Below are 13,319 nucleotides of genomic sequence, written 5' to 3' on the forward strand. Positions count from 1 at the left end.
CTGTCTTTATCAGATAAAATCAACATCCCAGGACAATGATGAATTTAAGCAGATACCAAGTAGTTCCTCTGTATTCACATACTTTTAATGGTTAATGGGTTTGCTCTCACACACCATCCACGACTTCTTGATTTTCTACCAATACAGTGTAGCACAAATGGAAGGTGTGCCTTTCTTCAGACAGAATGCAGGTTTGTCTAGCTTACTGATTTGGGAGTGATTCCTTTTGTACAATTGCAATTTGAAGCAATATTCATTTAAGTAGTTTCAAAATAGTAACTTACTTGGGATGCTTATAGTTGCAAGAAAGAGAAAACCCATTTCAAAGTTGCTGAATATAGGAAATTGGCTCACTACAAAATTAAGGGTAGACTGGGCTTTTAGGATTGGTTTGTTCATGTTACTCTAGCTCTATATATCCGTGATTTTCTCAACTCTACCCCTTGTGTATGCTGGCTTCCTTTCAGACTTTAGCTGTCTGTAGTTCTAGACCCCATTCTATACACATCATCATCCAGAAAGAAAAACACTTCTAATTTATCTCTCTTACGTGGGAAAATTTCCCAGAAGCCTCAGCATATTTCTCCAGGCATCTTTTTAATATAAGATTTAACATAGGCAAGATCCTTAACTTGTCCCAATGTCCTGATTTTCTAAACCCGTCATGGACAAGAGAAACAGAATTACCATGATTGGCTCAGACAAATCCGAGCTAGCCTTCAAGCTGGAGTCCATTCCCCAAACGGTATGGTTGCTACACAGTGCATACAAAAGTGTTGACTAAAATGTCCACAACAGATTTGTATATACTCTCCAGAATTTGAGTATTGTTTTCAAGAAACAAGAGACTCAGACCACCAGAGAATTAAGGTGTTTCTTCTAGGATGCACCTGTAGCAGATCTAGAGCAGAAAATCAGCAGAGCCGTAGGCAGACAAGGGTGCAGATGTTTGCTCTCCTTTCCTCAGGGGCTGCCTTACAATGACTTTTTTGCTTTTCTCTCTGTAAATTATTTCCTTCCTTAGATTATTGGAGTGGGGGAGGGATTTACCAGTGAAACCAACTGGACCTGGAATGATCTTTAGGCAAAGGCTTCTGATTATGGATTCAGATTTTGTTTCTTTATTCTTAGTTTTGGCAAGTTGGGTTTTTCTAGGACTGCAGTTCTCAAAACTTTTGGGTCTCTAAATACTCAGAAAAAAATTACTGAGGACTCCCCCATCCCAAAGAGTTTTGGTTTATGTGGTTTATATGGATATTTACTGCATTGGAAATTAAAACACATTTTAAAGATTTTTTTTAAAAGATTTTATTTATTTATTTGACAGAGAGACAGCGAGAGAGAGAACACAAGTAGGGGGAGTGGGAGAGGGAGAAGCAGGCTTCCCGTGGAGCAGGGAGCCCGATGCAGGGCTTGATCCCAGGACCCTGGGACCATGACCTGAGCCAAAGGCAGACTCGTAATGACTGAGCCACGCAGGTGCCCCTCAAAGATACTATTTCTAAAAGAATTAAACTCATTACATGTTAACATTTTTATTTAAAATTATGCTTCCAACTTAAAAAATGTATGAGGCATCTGAACTATCTGCTTCTACATACAGTGTGTTGCATTTTATTATTTTGGTCAAAGCATAGGAAAACCTGGCATCATATATATATATATTTGGAAAAGAGAGGAGTTATTTTAATAAACTTTTCAGAATTGTTGATATTCTTGTCTTGATACTTCACTAAAATTAGACAAGTGGTACTTTCTTAAAGGTTAGTTGCAGTGTGGAATCCCATTTGTACTGGATTATTTTAAAATCTGTTGCCTTACCTTACTTGGAATGATCTTTTATCTGGGTGTGATTTTGTAACATCATTTATTTAGAAAGTAATGGTTCCCTGAGTTGTGCAGATCTTCCAGATGTTGACACATTTCATTATGCATTATAAAAAAATCACTTTTTTTCATATCAACATCAGTCTAGTCAGATACACCTTTATTGGGGAGCTAGAAAGCTCATAGTGTTCAAGGGTTCTAAACTTTTTATCAAGAGCTCAAATTTTATCATGGGTAACAAATATTGTCAGTTGTCTTTAAAGCCACAGACACTTCATTTTTGAGAAAAATCTGTCAGATACTGAAGTCTGAATAATTATAGTTTGTCTCTTAGTCTCTTTCTAGTAGAAATGGCATTCCATGAAAAAAAAGGGACTAGCTTAGCTCATAACTCAATCACAAAAGGGCTGTTCTTTGAGAAAACTATGTTTGGTATGCTGAAGAAGTGCTTTGTACATACGTCCCGTTTTGCCACATAGAATTTTAAAAACGTGGGTTGTTTTGTTTTGTTTTAAGATTTTATTTTATTTATTTGTCAGAGAAAGCACAAGCAGGGAAATCGGCAGGGAGAGGGAGAGGGAGAAGCAGGCTCCCCGCTGAGCAAGGAGCCCGACGGCGGGACTCGATCCCAGGATCCCCTGGGACCATGACATGAGCCGAAGGCAGACACTTCATTGACTGAGCCACCCAGGCGTCCCAGAAAGATGTGTTTTGAAGGAATGAGATGTAATAAATTTAACAATTTTTGTTACTTCATCAAGGACACTTAGGTGAAATTGATTTTCCCCCCTGTGAGTGTGTGGTGCTACAGAATACAATGGCTAGTGGTACATTTCGGTGCCATTGCCTTGATTCCTGCTAAGGTGCCTGTAGTTTGACTCACCGCGTCTTCTGCCCAATTACTATACATGCCAGTACAGTGAAGAAGGCAGGTGATATCTTAGTGTTATTACGAAAATAATTTTGATCTCATGGATTCCCTGAGGGAGTCTTGGGTACTCCCAGTGGTGAGATTCACTGTTACAGGAGTGTGTCTATCCCATTTTCATTTTCGAATTTATTGACAAAAAGTAATTAATAATATTCTTTCACCTTTGTAGTGTCTGTAACATCTGTAGGTTTGTCCCCTTAACCATTCCTAATACTGATTACTTCTGCCTTTCCTTTCTTGATTAGGCTCAACAAGAGATTATCTTTTCAAAGGACCGACTTTTGGCTTTGCTCATCCTTTGTATTTATTTATTTATTTTTTGCTTTATTTCCACATTATATTCCTTCTATTTCCTTCTGGTTTAGTTTGCTGGGTTTTTTTTCTAACTTGTTGAGATGGACACTCAGCTTTTTGGTTTTCAACCTTTGCTCTTACTATAAGTATTTTAAGGCTGTAATTTTTTTTCTTTTTCTTAAAGAGACAGAGCTCATGCATGCAAGAGGGAAGGGAGGGGCAAAGGAGAGGGAGAGAGGGAATCTTAAGCAGGTTCCACGCCCAGCATGGAGCCTGACACAGGGCTTGATCTTACAACCCTGACATAATGACCTGAGCTGAAATCAAGAGCTTAACTGACGAGACACCCAGGTGCCCCAAGGCTGTACATTTCTCTTTAAGCATTGGCTCTAGCTTCATCAAACAAGATGTGACATGTCATATTTCTGTTACCAATCATTATTACCAATTTCCATTATAATTTCTAATTTCCATTATGATTTCTTCTTTTACCCATGGGTTAATTAGACTCATGTTGGTTAATTTTCAAATATTTGGGATTTTCTAGTTATTACTTAATAGCCATGATCAAGGAAACTCTCCTAATGATCCTTTGAAATGTTTAGCCTTGCTTTGTGACTCTGTATATTGTCAATTTTGGTAAATGTTCCAGTGGGCATTTGGGGGAGAAACAAGTATTCTGCAGTTGTGGCAGCCTTCTATACTAAATATATCAGTTAAGTCAGTTTTGTTATGTTATTGAGATCCTGTATATTCTTACTGATTTGGGGGGGGGTGGGCTTTGTAGTTGTAGATTTATTTTTACTGTTAGTTCTTTCAAGTTTTGGTTTATATATTTTGAGGCTACATTATTAGGTGCATATAAATTTGGAAGATTTGTTTGATGCCTTTAGTCATTATGAAATGCCCTTTTCATGTCTAGTAATACCTGTTGCCCTAAAATTTACTTTATCTGATGTTAGTATACCTAATGTTTGTGTATTATAACTGTATTCGTCCTTTCACTTTCAGCCTTTCTAGCTCTTATTTTTAGAGTATAAACTACCATATAGTAGGGATTTTTTTATTCAATTTGATAATCTTTTTTTTTAAGATTTTATTTTTAAGCGATCTCTACACCCAATGTGGGGCTCGAACTCACAACCCTGAGATCAAGAGTTGCACACTCTGACTGAGGCACCCCCAACAATCTTTGTCTTTTTAAATGGAGTATGTAGTCCATTTACATTTAATTGCTGATTTTTTTGGCTTAAATTTACCATCTTACTATTTGTTTTCTTTTTGTCTCCTCTTTTCCATATATCTTTTCTCCTTTCTTGCCATACTTTGGAATAAGGCATTTGCATTATTATACCCCTCCTTTTGCTTATTACCCATATATCTTTTTGATTATTCTTTTAGTGGTTATTGAAGTTAAAACTTACCTACTTAGTACCTTACCACCTCTTGGATTGACTATTTCTACCTTCGCATCTTTTGTACTGTTTGGTCATGCATTTTTAACTCTGTATTTTAAACTTTGAGGGTGTTATTATTTGGTATAACTTATATTAATTTAGATTTATCCACATATTTACTCCTTCCATTGTTCTCTATTACTTTCAAATTTTTGTGATTTCTTTTGGGATAATATTCCTTCCGCCTGAAAAACTCCCTTTACAGCTTTTTGATCGGCTAGTAACAAATTCCTTGAGTTTTTATTTTTCTTGTGTGAAAATGTTTTTCTTAAGTTTTTTTGGGGGGGGGAAGATACAGAGTACTGAATTGGCAGTTATTTTCTTTCTGTACTTCAAAAGTATTATTCCCACTGTTTTCTGACTTCCTTCGTTTCTTTTAGTCAACTGCTCTTTTAAGAGGCAATACCTTTTTATTTCTTTGGTTATTTTTAAGATTTCATTTTTGTGATATTTAGTAGTTGTGATTTTTAGTAGTTTTCCATATTTAGCTTCTGTATAGTTTTCCTTGTATTTATCTTGCCAAAGCTTTGTTATTGTCCCTTGAATCTTGACCATATCTCTTCAGACATTCCTTTCGGCATATTACCTTTCTGTCCTCGCACTACAATTACAAAATATATTAAACCTTCTTACTGTGTTTTTATCTCCTACACTTTTTTTGAATTTCCTGTCTTAAGTCTCTCCATGTTTCAAACTATTTTCCTCTGCATATCCTAATTTATTTATTTCTTCCTTCAGCTATATCTAGTCTTCTGTTAAATTGATCTATTGAGTTCTCAGTTTTAGTAATCCTATTTTTCAGTTCCAGAATTCCCATTTTTAATATAGTTTTCAATTAGCTTTTGATAGTCTCCCTTGTTAATTTATTAAACATATTAACTACCATTATTTTAAAGTTCATGTCTAATAATTTTAATATCTGGATCTCTTTTTTTTTTTTTTTTAAACCCCACATTCTTTTTTTTTTTTTTTTTAATTTTATTTATTTATTTGACAGAGAGAGACACAGCGAGAGAGGGAACACAAGCAGGGGGAGTGGGAGAGGGAGAAGCAGGCTTCCCGCGGAGCAGGGAGCCCGATGCGGGGCTCGATCCCAGGATCCTGGGATCATGACCTGAGCCGAAGGCAGACGCTTAACGACTGAGCCACCCAGGCGCCCCAATATCTGGATCTCTTGAACATGTTTCCTTCTCATCAGTTTTTATGTTTTTGTTTTTACATATTTCTGACGTGAACTTAACTTGTATATGAGAATGTATAGATAATTGAGGCTCTGGATTGTTATCTTCCTCAAAAAGCTTTACTTTTACTTTTGGCAGACAAGATAGGAAATTAGAGAATGAGCTTTCGGAAGATGGACTTCAGTCTCCTGAGCCTGTTATTTCTAGTTCACCTTTACTCCTATGCCATAGCCCTTTAGATATTCCAAACTTAACAGTCTGGGGTTTCATCTTTAGTATTCCCTGAGTTATAACTATTGACATCACAACCTTGGGAGAGTCCAGAAGCTCTGTTCTGCTTCTCATCCTCTCAGCCACTGCTTTCAAATTGGCAGATGTGGCACTGAATACCCGTCGTAGTTCTCTGGGCTTCCCTTCTTTTGGGGGTCTTAGCCTCTAAAGTTGGTTATGGTAGTAGCTCCCCAGTGCCTTCAAATATATTTTTATATTTTGTATAGTTTTTTTTTTTCATTGTTTTTTGTTGAAGGCTTTGTTGCAACATGCTTACTTGCCGTTATGGGTTGGGGGGGAATCTCCTCTGGCAAGTGTAGATCCTTATTATGATCAATTGGCATACTCCCCTCTCTATATCATAACATTACGTTACTTAAGCTTTGGCTAGCCTTCACCTTGACTTTATGTGGGTATTCTTTCAAGTTCAGCCATGTCTTAAGTTGCTAGCTAACCTGCAGATGTATTCACCTATGATAGAGAGTGTTGCAGGTGTTGAGCAGAGTGCAAGGTCTCATGGTATAAACTAAGTCCATTGAGATTGCAGGAGCTGAGAGAAGACAGGATCAGTGGCCTCAGAAATAAGTGTGGGCCTGGCGTGTGTGTCCCATCCAGTACAAGGTGTATCCTGGAGGTAGGCCAGACACCTCAGATAAAGCAGGCAGACCAATGAAAAATACACGGTATTTCATTAACATCTTGCATACCTGTCTACACTGATTAAATTATAGGTCACAGTATTTTTTATTTAGAAATCAGTGTTTTCAGTCACAGCACAGTGGGTTTTTCCACGTTCTCTTTTCTAGGCAATTATATTCTTGGCCTGAGGTCCTTATTACCCTTCTGTATCAGAACACAGCGGGGTCATATAGGGGCAGTAACAGCAGAGACAAGATAGCCAAAGTCCTTTTCCAGCCCTGAGTTTAACTTTTCAATTCACTTTTAATAGAACAAAGTCTCCATTGATAGCGTAAGCACTGAAATGTGTTTTAGGCAAAAATTAAAGGAACTTCATCATCTTTTTTCTGCATTGGGTAGGATGTTTGGAGAATAAAATGGTTTAATTACTGAAAACTACTCCATCTAGAGGCTTGTGACTCATTTTGTGTGACCTTAGATTTACTTTTTCTTTGGACATATGGGGCCAGAAGACAGGAGGCAAAAAAATAGCTTCCCTTGAATAATAACTTTTCCTTTCTGGAAACCAGAAAACTATCCAATTCCACAAGTTCCAACATGTCCCTAGTTGACATCTCTGTTTCTCAATGTATATTAGGTCACTCTCTGGAGATGCAGGTCAGAAAGAAAACGCAGAAGCGATCTGGGCCATGGGTGAGAGGGACAAAGAAATGACAAGTACCCAAACTGGGAGAGCTTCTGTGTCTCCAGTATGGCATAGCCGCTGAGCCACACACTGGCTCATCTGCCCATGGCCAGCACAGCAAGCCTCATGGAAATTGGGCATCGGGCCTAAAAAATGCAAGATCCTCAGCCCCCACTCTCTGGATAACATGGAGAATGAAGTCAAATTTAGAATGCATTTGTTTCCATAATGAAATTTTCATTAGCATCACTGTGTAGCTAAAGTTACATGAAGTGTGTTTTAGTTAAAGGAATAAGATGGCAGAAGAGCTAGAATTAATGTGGAGAGCGAGATTCTAGAGAGGGGTCGATTGGCTATCCAAATATGGCTGGCTTTATAGCTCATTAGGAGTTAGTACATAAACTTGGTTTTGTCAGAACCTAAGGGTGGTAGAAACTTGGGTTTTTTCAGAACCTGATTTAACTTCAGAACTAACTGATGATAAAGTAGAAGATAAATATGTTGATCAAAATGCCAATTTATTAACATACAGTTCTAAAGATTAGGGCACTCCCAGCCTCATCAGAAGATAACTGATAGGCCACATGGACCATCAGAAGTTAATTTATAGACCTAGGGTTAGAGCACAAGGAAGCTGAACATCATTTGTTTTTCTTCCTGGCTTGGAAAATGTGCTTTATAATTTTTCTACTTTTCTAGTGATAGAATATTTACATCTGTCAGTTTTAGTTTTTTTATTCTGTGGTTGTAAACACTATCAAACTTTGGGTTTTGACTTTCTTTTTCTGGGCACACAAGCACACTGCATTTCTTGTATTGTCACATTCTTCAGATACGTGAATACAACTAGGTTAGGCTCAAGCTTCCTTGCACATCCAGTTTCCACTTTTGCCTGGACACTTTAATTGGATCGCTGCAACAACTTGCCCTTCCTGTTTTGACTGGGGAGTATCGGTCTTAACCATAGGCAAGAATTTTTACTATTTAAGTTTGGGAAAGTCTCTATCTTATAATTCAGAGGACATAAATTTACTAGACCTCCTACTTTATTACATTTCTAACTAAGAAAAATTTAATTAGTTTCTCCAAATACACCATTAATTTGGGGAAAGGGGGGACTTTTTCAAAGAATTTCTCACTCATAACATTAAGAGCAAGTAAATGTTTTAAGAGATTAAAAGTAAAGTCTGTTTTTAAAAAGAACATTTAAAATGTGGGGTGTTTGTCTAGCCTGAAAAGGATTGTTGTAAAGTAAATTGATCTTGGAAATATTCTGTATTCAAGGACAGATGATAACAAATTACAGTGACAGGCTGATTTGACAGTGGGTCTGTTAGTGAAAAGATGCCATGTCTGTGGCAAAGGGCTGATATATGGTAACTCTTGCCAGATGAAAAATTCTGGAAAATAGATTCTATTTCCATTGCAAGTTCTCGCAAAAGGACTCTCTAGAATGCTGTAATGATTTTCTTTGAAAAGGGTTGATTGCAGTAAGGTGTGAGTCCCTACTGTGTGCCAGACAAATGCCCGACAAACCTGCCAGATGTTTTTACTGTTATCTTACATATGTGGAAATTAAGGGTTACAAGTTAATTTTCAGGAAAAGGTAAAATCATGACGCTCAGATATAAAAATGTACACATGTTCAAAAATTTATTTGATGCATTAATCCAGAGAACTAACTGCATGTTATGATGAGTTCAAATTTAAGTTTTCTAAAAAAGCACAGTTACATGGAGTAAAGGAATATTGAAAGGAATTGTAAATTGGAGATAAATGTTTTGTTGTTGTTTTAGGGAGGGAGTCATTTGAACCTCTATTAGAGGGGACAGAATTTATATGTCTTATCAGTTACCTACAACGTACAAAGTCATAAAATAGCTCCCACAGAATCAGAATCTAAGACAAAAGGGTATGCTATAGACCATGAATAGTTTTCCATTGACATACAAGTTTTTTCTACCTGATGTTCAGTAATTCGCCTGAGATCATACACCTGGTGAGGCAAATTCCTCTCGGTAGTTTACAGGGCGTTCAAATTGCACGGGAAGCCTGGAGGAGGTCATTGGAAGCTATTGCGTAATTCAGCCTTGAGGCAGTTGGCCTAGACCAAGTTGTTGACTGTAGTGGGTTAGCTTCTGTGGAAGCAGACTTGGAGCCTGATATTTTTGCACAGGAAGTTGACTGGGGAGTGCTCTTAGGAACAATACACGTGAGGGAGCACAAGAAGCTGGATTGAACAGAGGAATAAATTGAACTGTGATGCAGTTAGAGCAACGGCTTTAGTTAAAATCCATGGGGTGATCTGGAGCTGGGTGGCTCTTCTGAGATGTCCTGAATCAAAACAAGATGCTGAAGGCACTTCTTGGGGAGTACTGCTTCAGAAGGGCATGGTGACTAGGGGCTTGGAGTTCTCAAAGATGAGGGAGTCTGGGTCACCCCAACAGTTAAAGCCAGGGGTAAGAGCAGGTAAACACCTAGACTAGGCGAGGTCCTAGTCAAGAGGAAATCTCAAAAGGGCGGCAGAAGAGAGAGACTATAGTCCAAGGAAATGAGCAGTGCAAGAACCGGAGTGGCTGTGGCAGCGTTCTGCCCAGACTTCACTACAGGATTGGGGCCATGATGCCCCCCAGCTACCAGGAGCCTCGTCCTCCCCACTTTGGACACGGGGTTCTTTAGACACACAGAGCCTGAAGTTGTAGGAATGGGAAGCACAAATTCCCCAAATGGGTCATTGATAAAGATTGTAAGTGAGTCATTCCCATTTCTACCTGTTGGTTCCCAGTCTTGTGTATTCCACTTACTGGGGTCTCAGAACCATCAGAAAGGCCATTGATTGAGGATATATCCTGCATCCTGAAGGATGCTGCCCCACCCTCACAGGATCTCATTTCCAAGTTGGTACCTCAGCTGCACCTTTGAAAGCCTATTCAATTTTGATCAGGCCAGCAGCTTCTACAGTACATGATATGACCAGTGGATCCCATGACCACAAGCCCAGTGTTCTCCTCTCTGCTATGAAGTCCCTTGATCGATTCAATGCTACATGGGATCCTGTGTCCATGGGTTCAACACTGTAAACCCTCATATGATCATAGTGCTAAAGCCCTGCAAACAGGAAAGGCAAGACCCATACTTAGAACATGTGTCAATTCTAGTCAAGATAAATGCCCTATCTAGAGTGGAAGGGGTCCAGTGTAGACATCTTGCCATCAAGTGGATGCTTATTCTCCTTGAGGGATGGGTATTGTATCAAGGGCTCAGCGGTGATCTCTATAGCACTCAGGTTAAAGGTTTGACATCAGTAGTTACATCAGCCTTGGTAAACGGAATCCCATTGTATATCTTCAATCGCTGCCACAATGGCCACTCCTTTCACACACCCATTTTGGCAGCACAGGAGTGGCTAATGAAGAAGATGGCTGGAGACACTGGGTGGCTCGGTCGGTCCACGATTGAGTCCCGCATCGGGCTCCCTGCTCAGCGGGGAGGCTGCTTCTCAGCCTGCCGCTCCCCCTGTTTGTGCTCTCTCTCTCTGTCTTTATCTCCCACTCGCAAATAAAGAAGAAGGAGAAGAAGGAGAAGATGGCTGATACCAACTCGCCAAATCATTTGGACTACTTGGTTGTAGTACGTCTTCCATAGTGGAGGCCTCTGGTGGCCATTAACATGCATTCAGAGATCTTTATAATCCATGCCCACTCCTGTCCATCCATCCATGTGCCTCTACCCTTGTCTCTGACCTTCTTTCTCCTTTTAGGCCCCTGGCCAACCAGCCAAGCCATTTGCTACTTCCATGAGTTTGTTTTTTTTCTGGCCTCGGGCTTGTTCTATTTCTACAGAAGGTGGGTGGCTGGATAGCCTGATTTTTGCCTTGCAAGGATTTCCCTTCGCCACTGTCTTAAAGGGCCACCTGAGTGGAGCTATCTTGCAGCAGCAGTTTATTTTTGTTTTGCATCTACATACCCGTCCAACCCATCTGTGAACCAACCTTGGCTTTTTCTTTCTCTCTCTTCTGTAAGTTGGTTGTACGGGACACAAGCCCATCCTCTTGGTCATAGGTGTGAGCTGAGGGAGTGGCCTCTGTGCAACAATAGTGAACGGCGTGGGAGGCAGTCTGGGCCACCTGCTCATGTCCAATGCCCTAACTACCACATATCTTAGAATGGATTGCTGCCAGGCCTACTCAGATTTATAGTTTAATGTCTGTTGAGTCACATTGTCAAGCACTCCACAAGGTGCAGCAGCAAACCAAGAGCTATTTTCAAATGACCTATAGTTCTTTGTGGCAAATGCCATGGCCTTACTCCAGAACCCCATGGGTCTACATTGCAATCTCCAGTTAGGTTTACCATAAACTCTATACAGCATCTTTGCCCATCACAGATGCTTTAAATATCTTAAGATCTACCAGTTTTATGGACCAAGGGGCAAAGCTGCTTACACCACATGCTGCAGTCATTCCTGCTCTGGGCCCTACTTAAAGCTTTCCATGTGATGTGGCAAATGGGTTAGAGCACTATTCCCATGAATGGACTTTGCTGACCTTAGAATCCATACTGACCTATGGAGCATATGATTCCTTTTTAGTGATGGGAGAAATTAGTCCTTTATGTTGAAGATGTCCCAGCAGTCTCCTGAATCTTTATAGGCTTTATCTCCCATCATACTTGCACTTGTAATATGCTTATCCTGTTTGGTTGATGTGAAGCCATCAATGTATTGGACTAATGTCCTGCAGCATATCTATAAGGTCAGGCTTCCTACAGACTGTATTTTGACGGCAGAAGAACTAACATAGCCCTGGGGCAAGGTCATGAAAGTATAGTGTTATCAATCTTCTGTGAATGCACACTGCTCTGGCCCTCAGTAGAGGTGGATAAGAATATATTTGCCAAGGAGGCCATATACCAGGTACCACCATGTGCCTGAAGCAGCGTTAATTTATTCTGACAAAGATACCGCATCTGTGTGGTTTTTTAGTGACCTGACTGGTGAATCAGTTGAGAATAAGCAGGCTATCATCTTTATGTCTTTTCCTTTATATCTCTTTTATATATTTATATCCTTTTATATTAAAAAAAAAACTAGATCTCTTTTAATCTCCTTGATAGCTCCTCTCAGACCCACAGGATATGGCATTATTTATGAGTTACTATCTTGGCTGGTGGGGGCAGGAGGGTGGTTTCATAGGCTTCCCCATGGCCTACCCCAGTGTGGTTAACTAGATGGTCTGCCTAGCTACCAAGTATGTGCATTCTGATTATACATGCTGGGACTAGTCAAATAACCACTGGGTAGGTCTGTGGACCCAGTGGGCCCACTCTGAGTCAGACCTGTATATATCTCCATATATCTCCACCAGCATTCTAACACGGGTCATGATGATGCTTTGGGTACCCAATAGCCATGTCAACTCAGATCCCTATGTCCAATCATTCCTCTGAATCTCTGGATCTTCCCCTTGGCCCATACATCTCTTGGGGAAAGACAAAGAAGGTAACCATCCCATATATGTTGTGTGATATTGCAGGATACTTCCTTCTGAGGGCTCAGCTTTCCCTTCAAGTCACTGAGTTGTCCAGAACCTGGGCAACAGATTATGATTTTTTTGCTGTTGTTGTTAAGGTGCTTACCGTCAGCCTCCTTGATTTCTTTTGATTGTATATAGATTGCGTGATACCCTTGTTGGCTGCCCATCTGTCTGACTTGCCCTTCAGAATGCCATGTTCTATTAACCATTTCTATGTTCTCTCTGGGTTAGGCTGTCTTAGCTTCCAAAATCCCTTAGATTTTGCTCCTTATTACAATAATTACATCCACCTTGCTTCTGATATCATATGCTTCTCAGCCTCTCTTAATTTGAGTCTCTATCATCCCATTGTTATCAGGGCTAGTTCTATAGCAGTATCTCCTAGTCTCAGCTCTCGCCCGCAGAGGACAGCTACCACTGAGCTTCTTCAGTAGTAGTATTTGTGCCCTTCTCACCAACACATTTCTTATCATTCTGCTAAACAAAGTGTCCTCCTGGCCCT

The 13,319-nt window shown here is 39.8% G+C and overlaps 1 protein-coding gene across 1 annotated transcript in view; it reads left to right on the forward strand.

Moving 5' to 3' along the window:
• The window catches only part of PCNX1 (pecanex 1), a 166,278-nt gene extending 163,695 nt beyond the window's left edge, over positions 1–2,583 (forward strand). Inside the window, exon 38 of the mRNA XM_036107274.2 lies at positions 2,367–2,583. Within this exon, the coding sequence (XP_035963167.2) occupies positions 2,367–2,482 (116 nt within the window). The 3' untranslated portion in view covers positions 2,483–2,583. The remainder of the gene's footprint in view (positions 1–2,366) is intronic.
• The last annotated feature ends 10,736 nt before the right edge of the window (positions 2,584–13,319 follow it).

Source organism: Halichoerus grypus, chromosome 8 (genome assembly GCF_964656455.1).
Source record: "Halichoerus grypus chromosome 8, mHalGry1.hap1.1, whole genome shotgun sequence".
NCBI classification, from domain to species: domain Eukaryota; kingdom Metazoa; phylum Chordata; class Mammalia; order Carnivora; family Phocidae; genus Halichoerus; species Halichoerus grypus.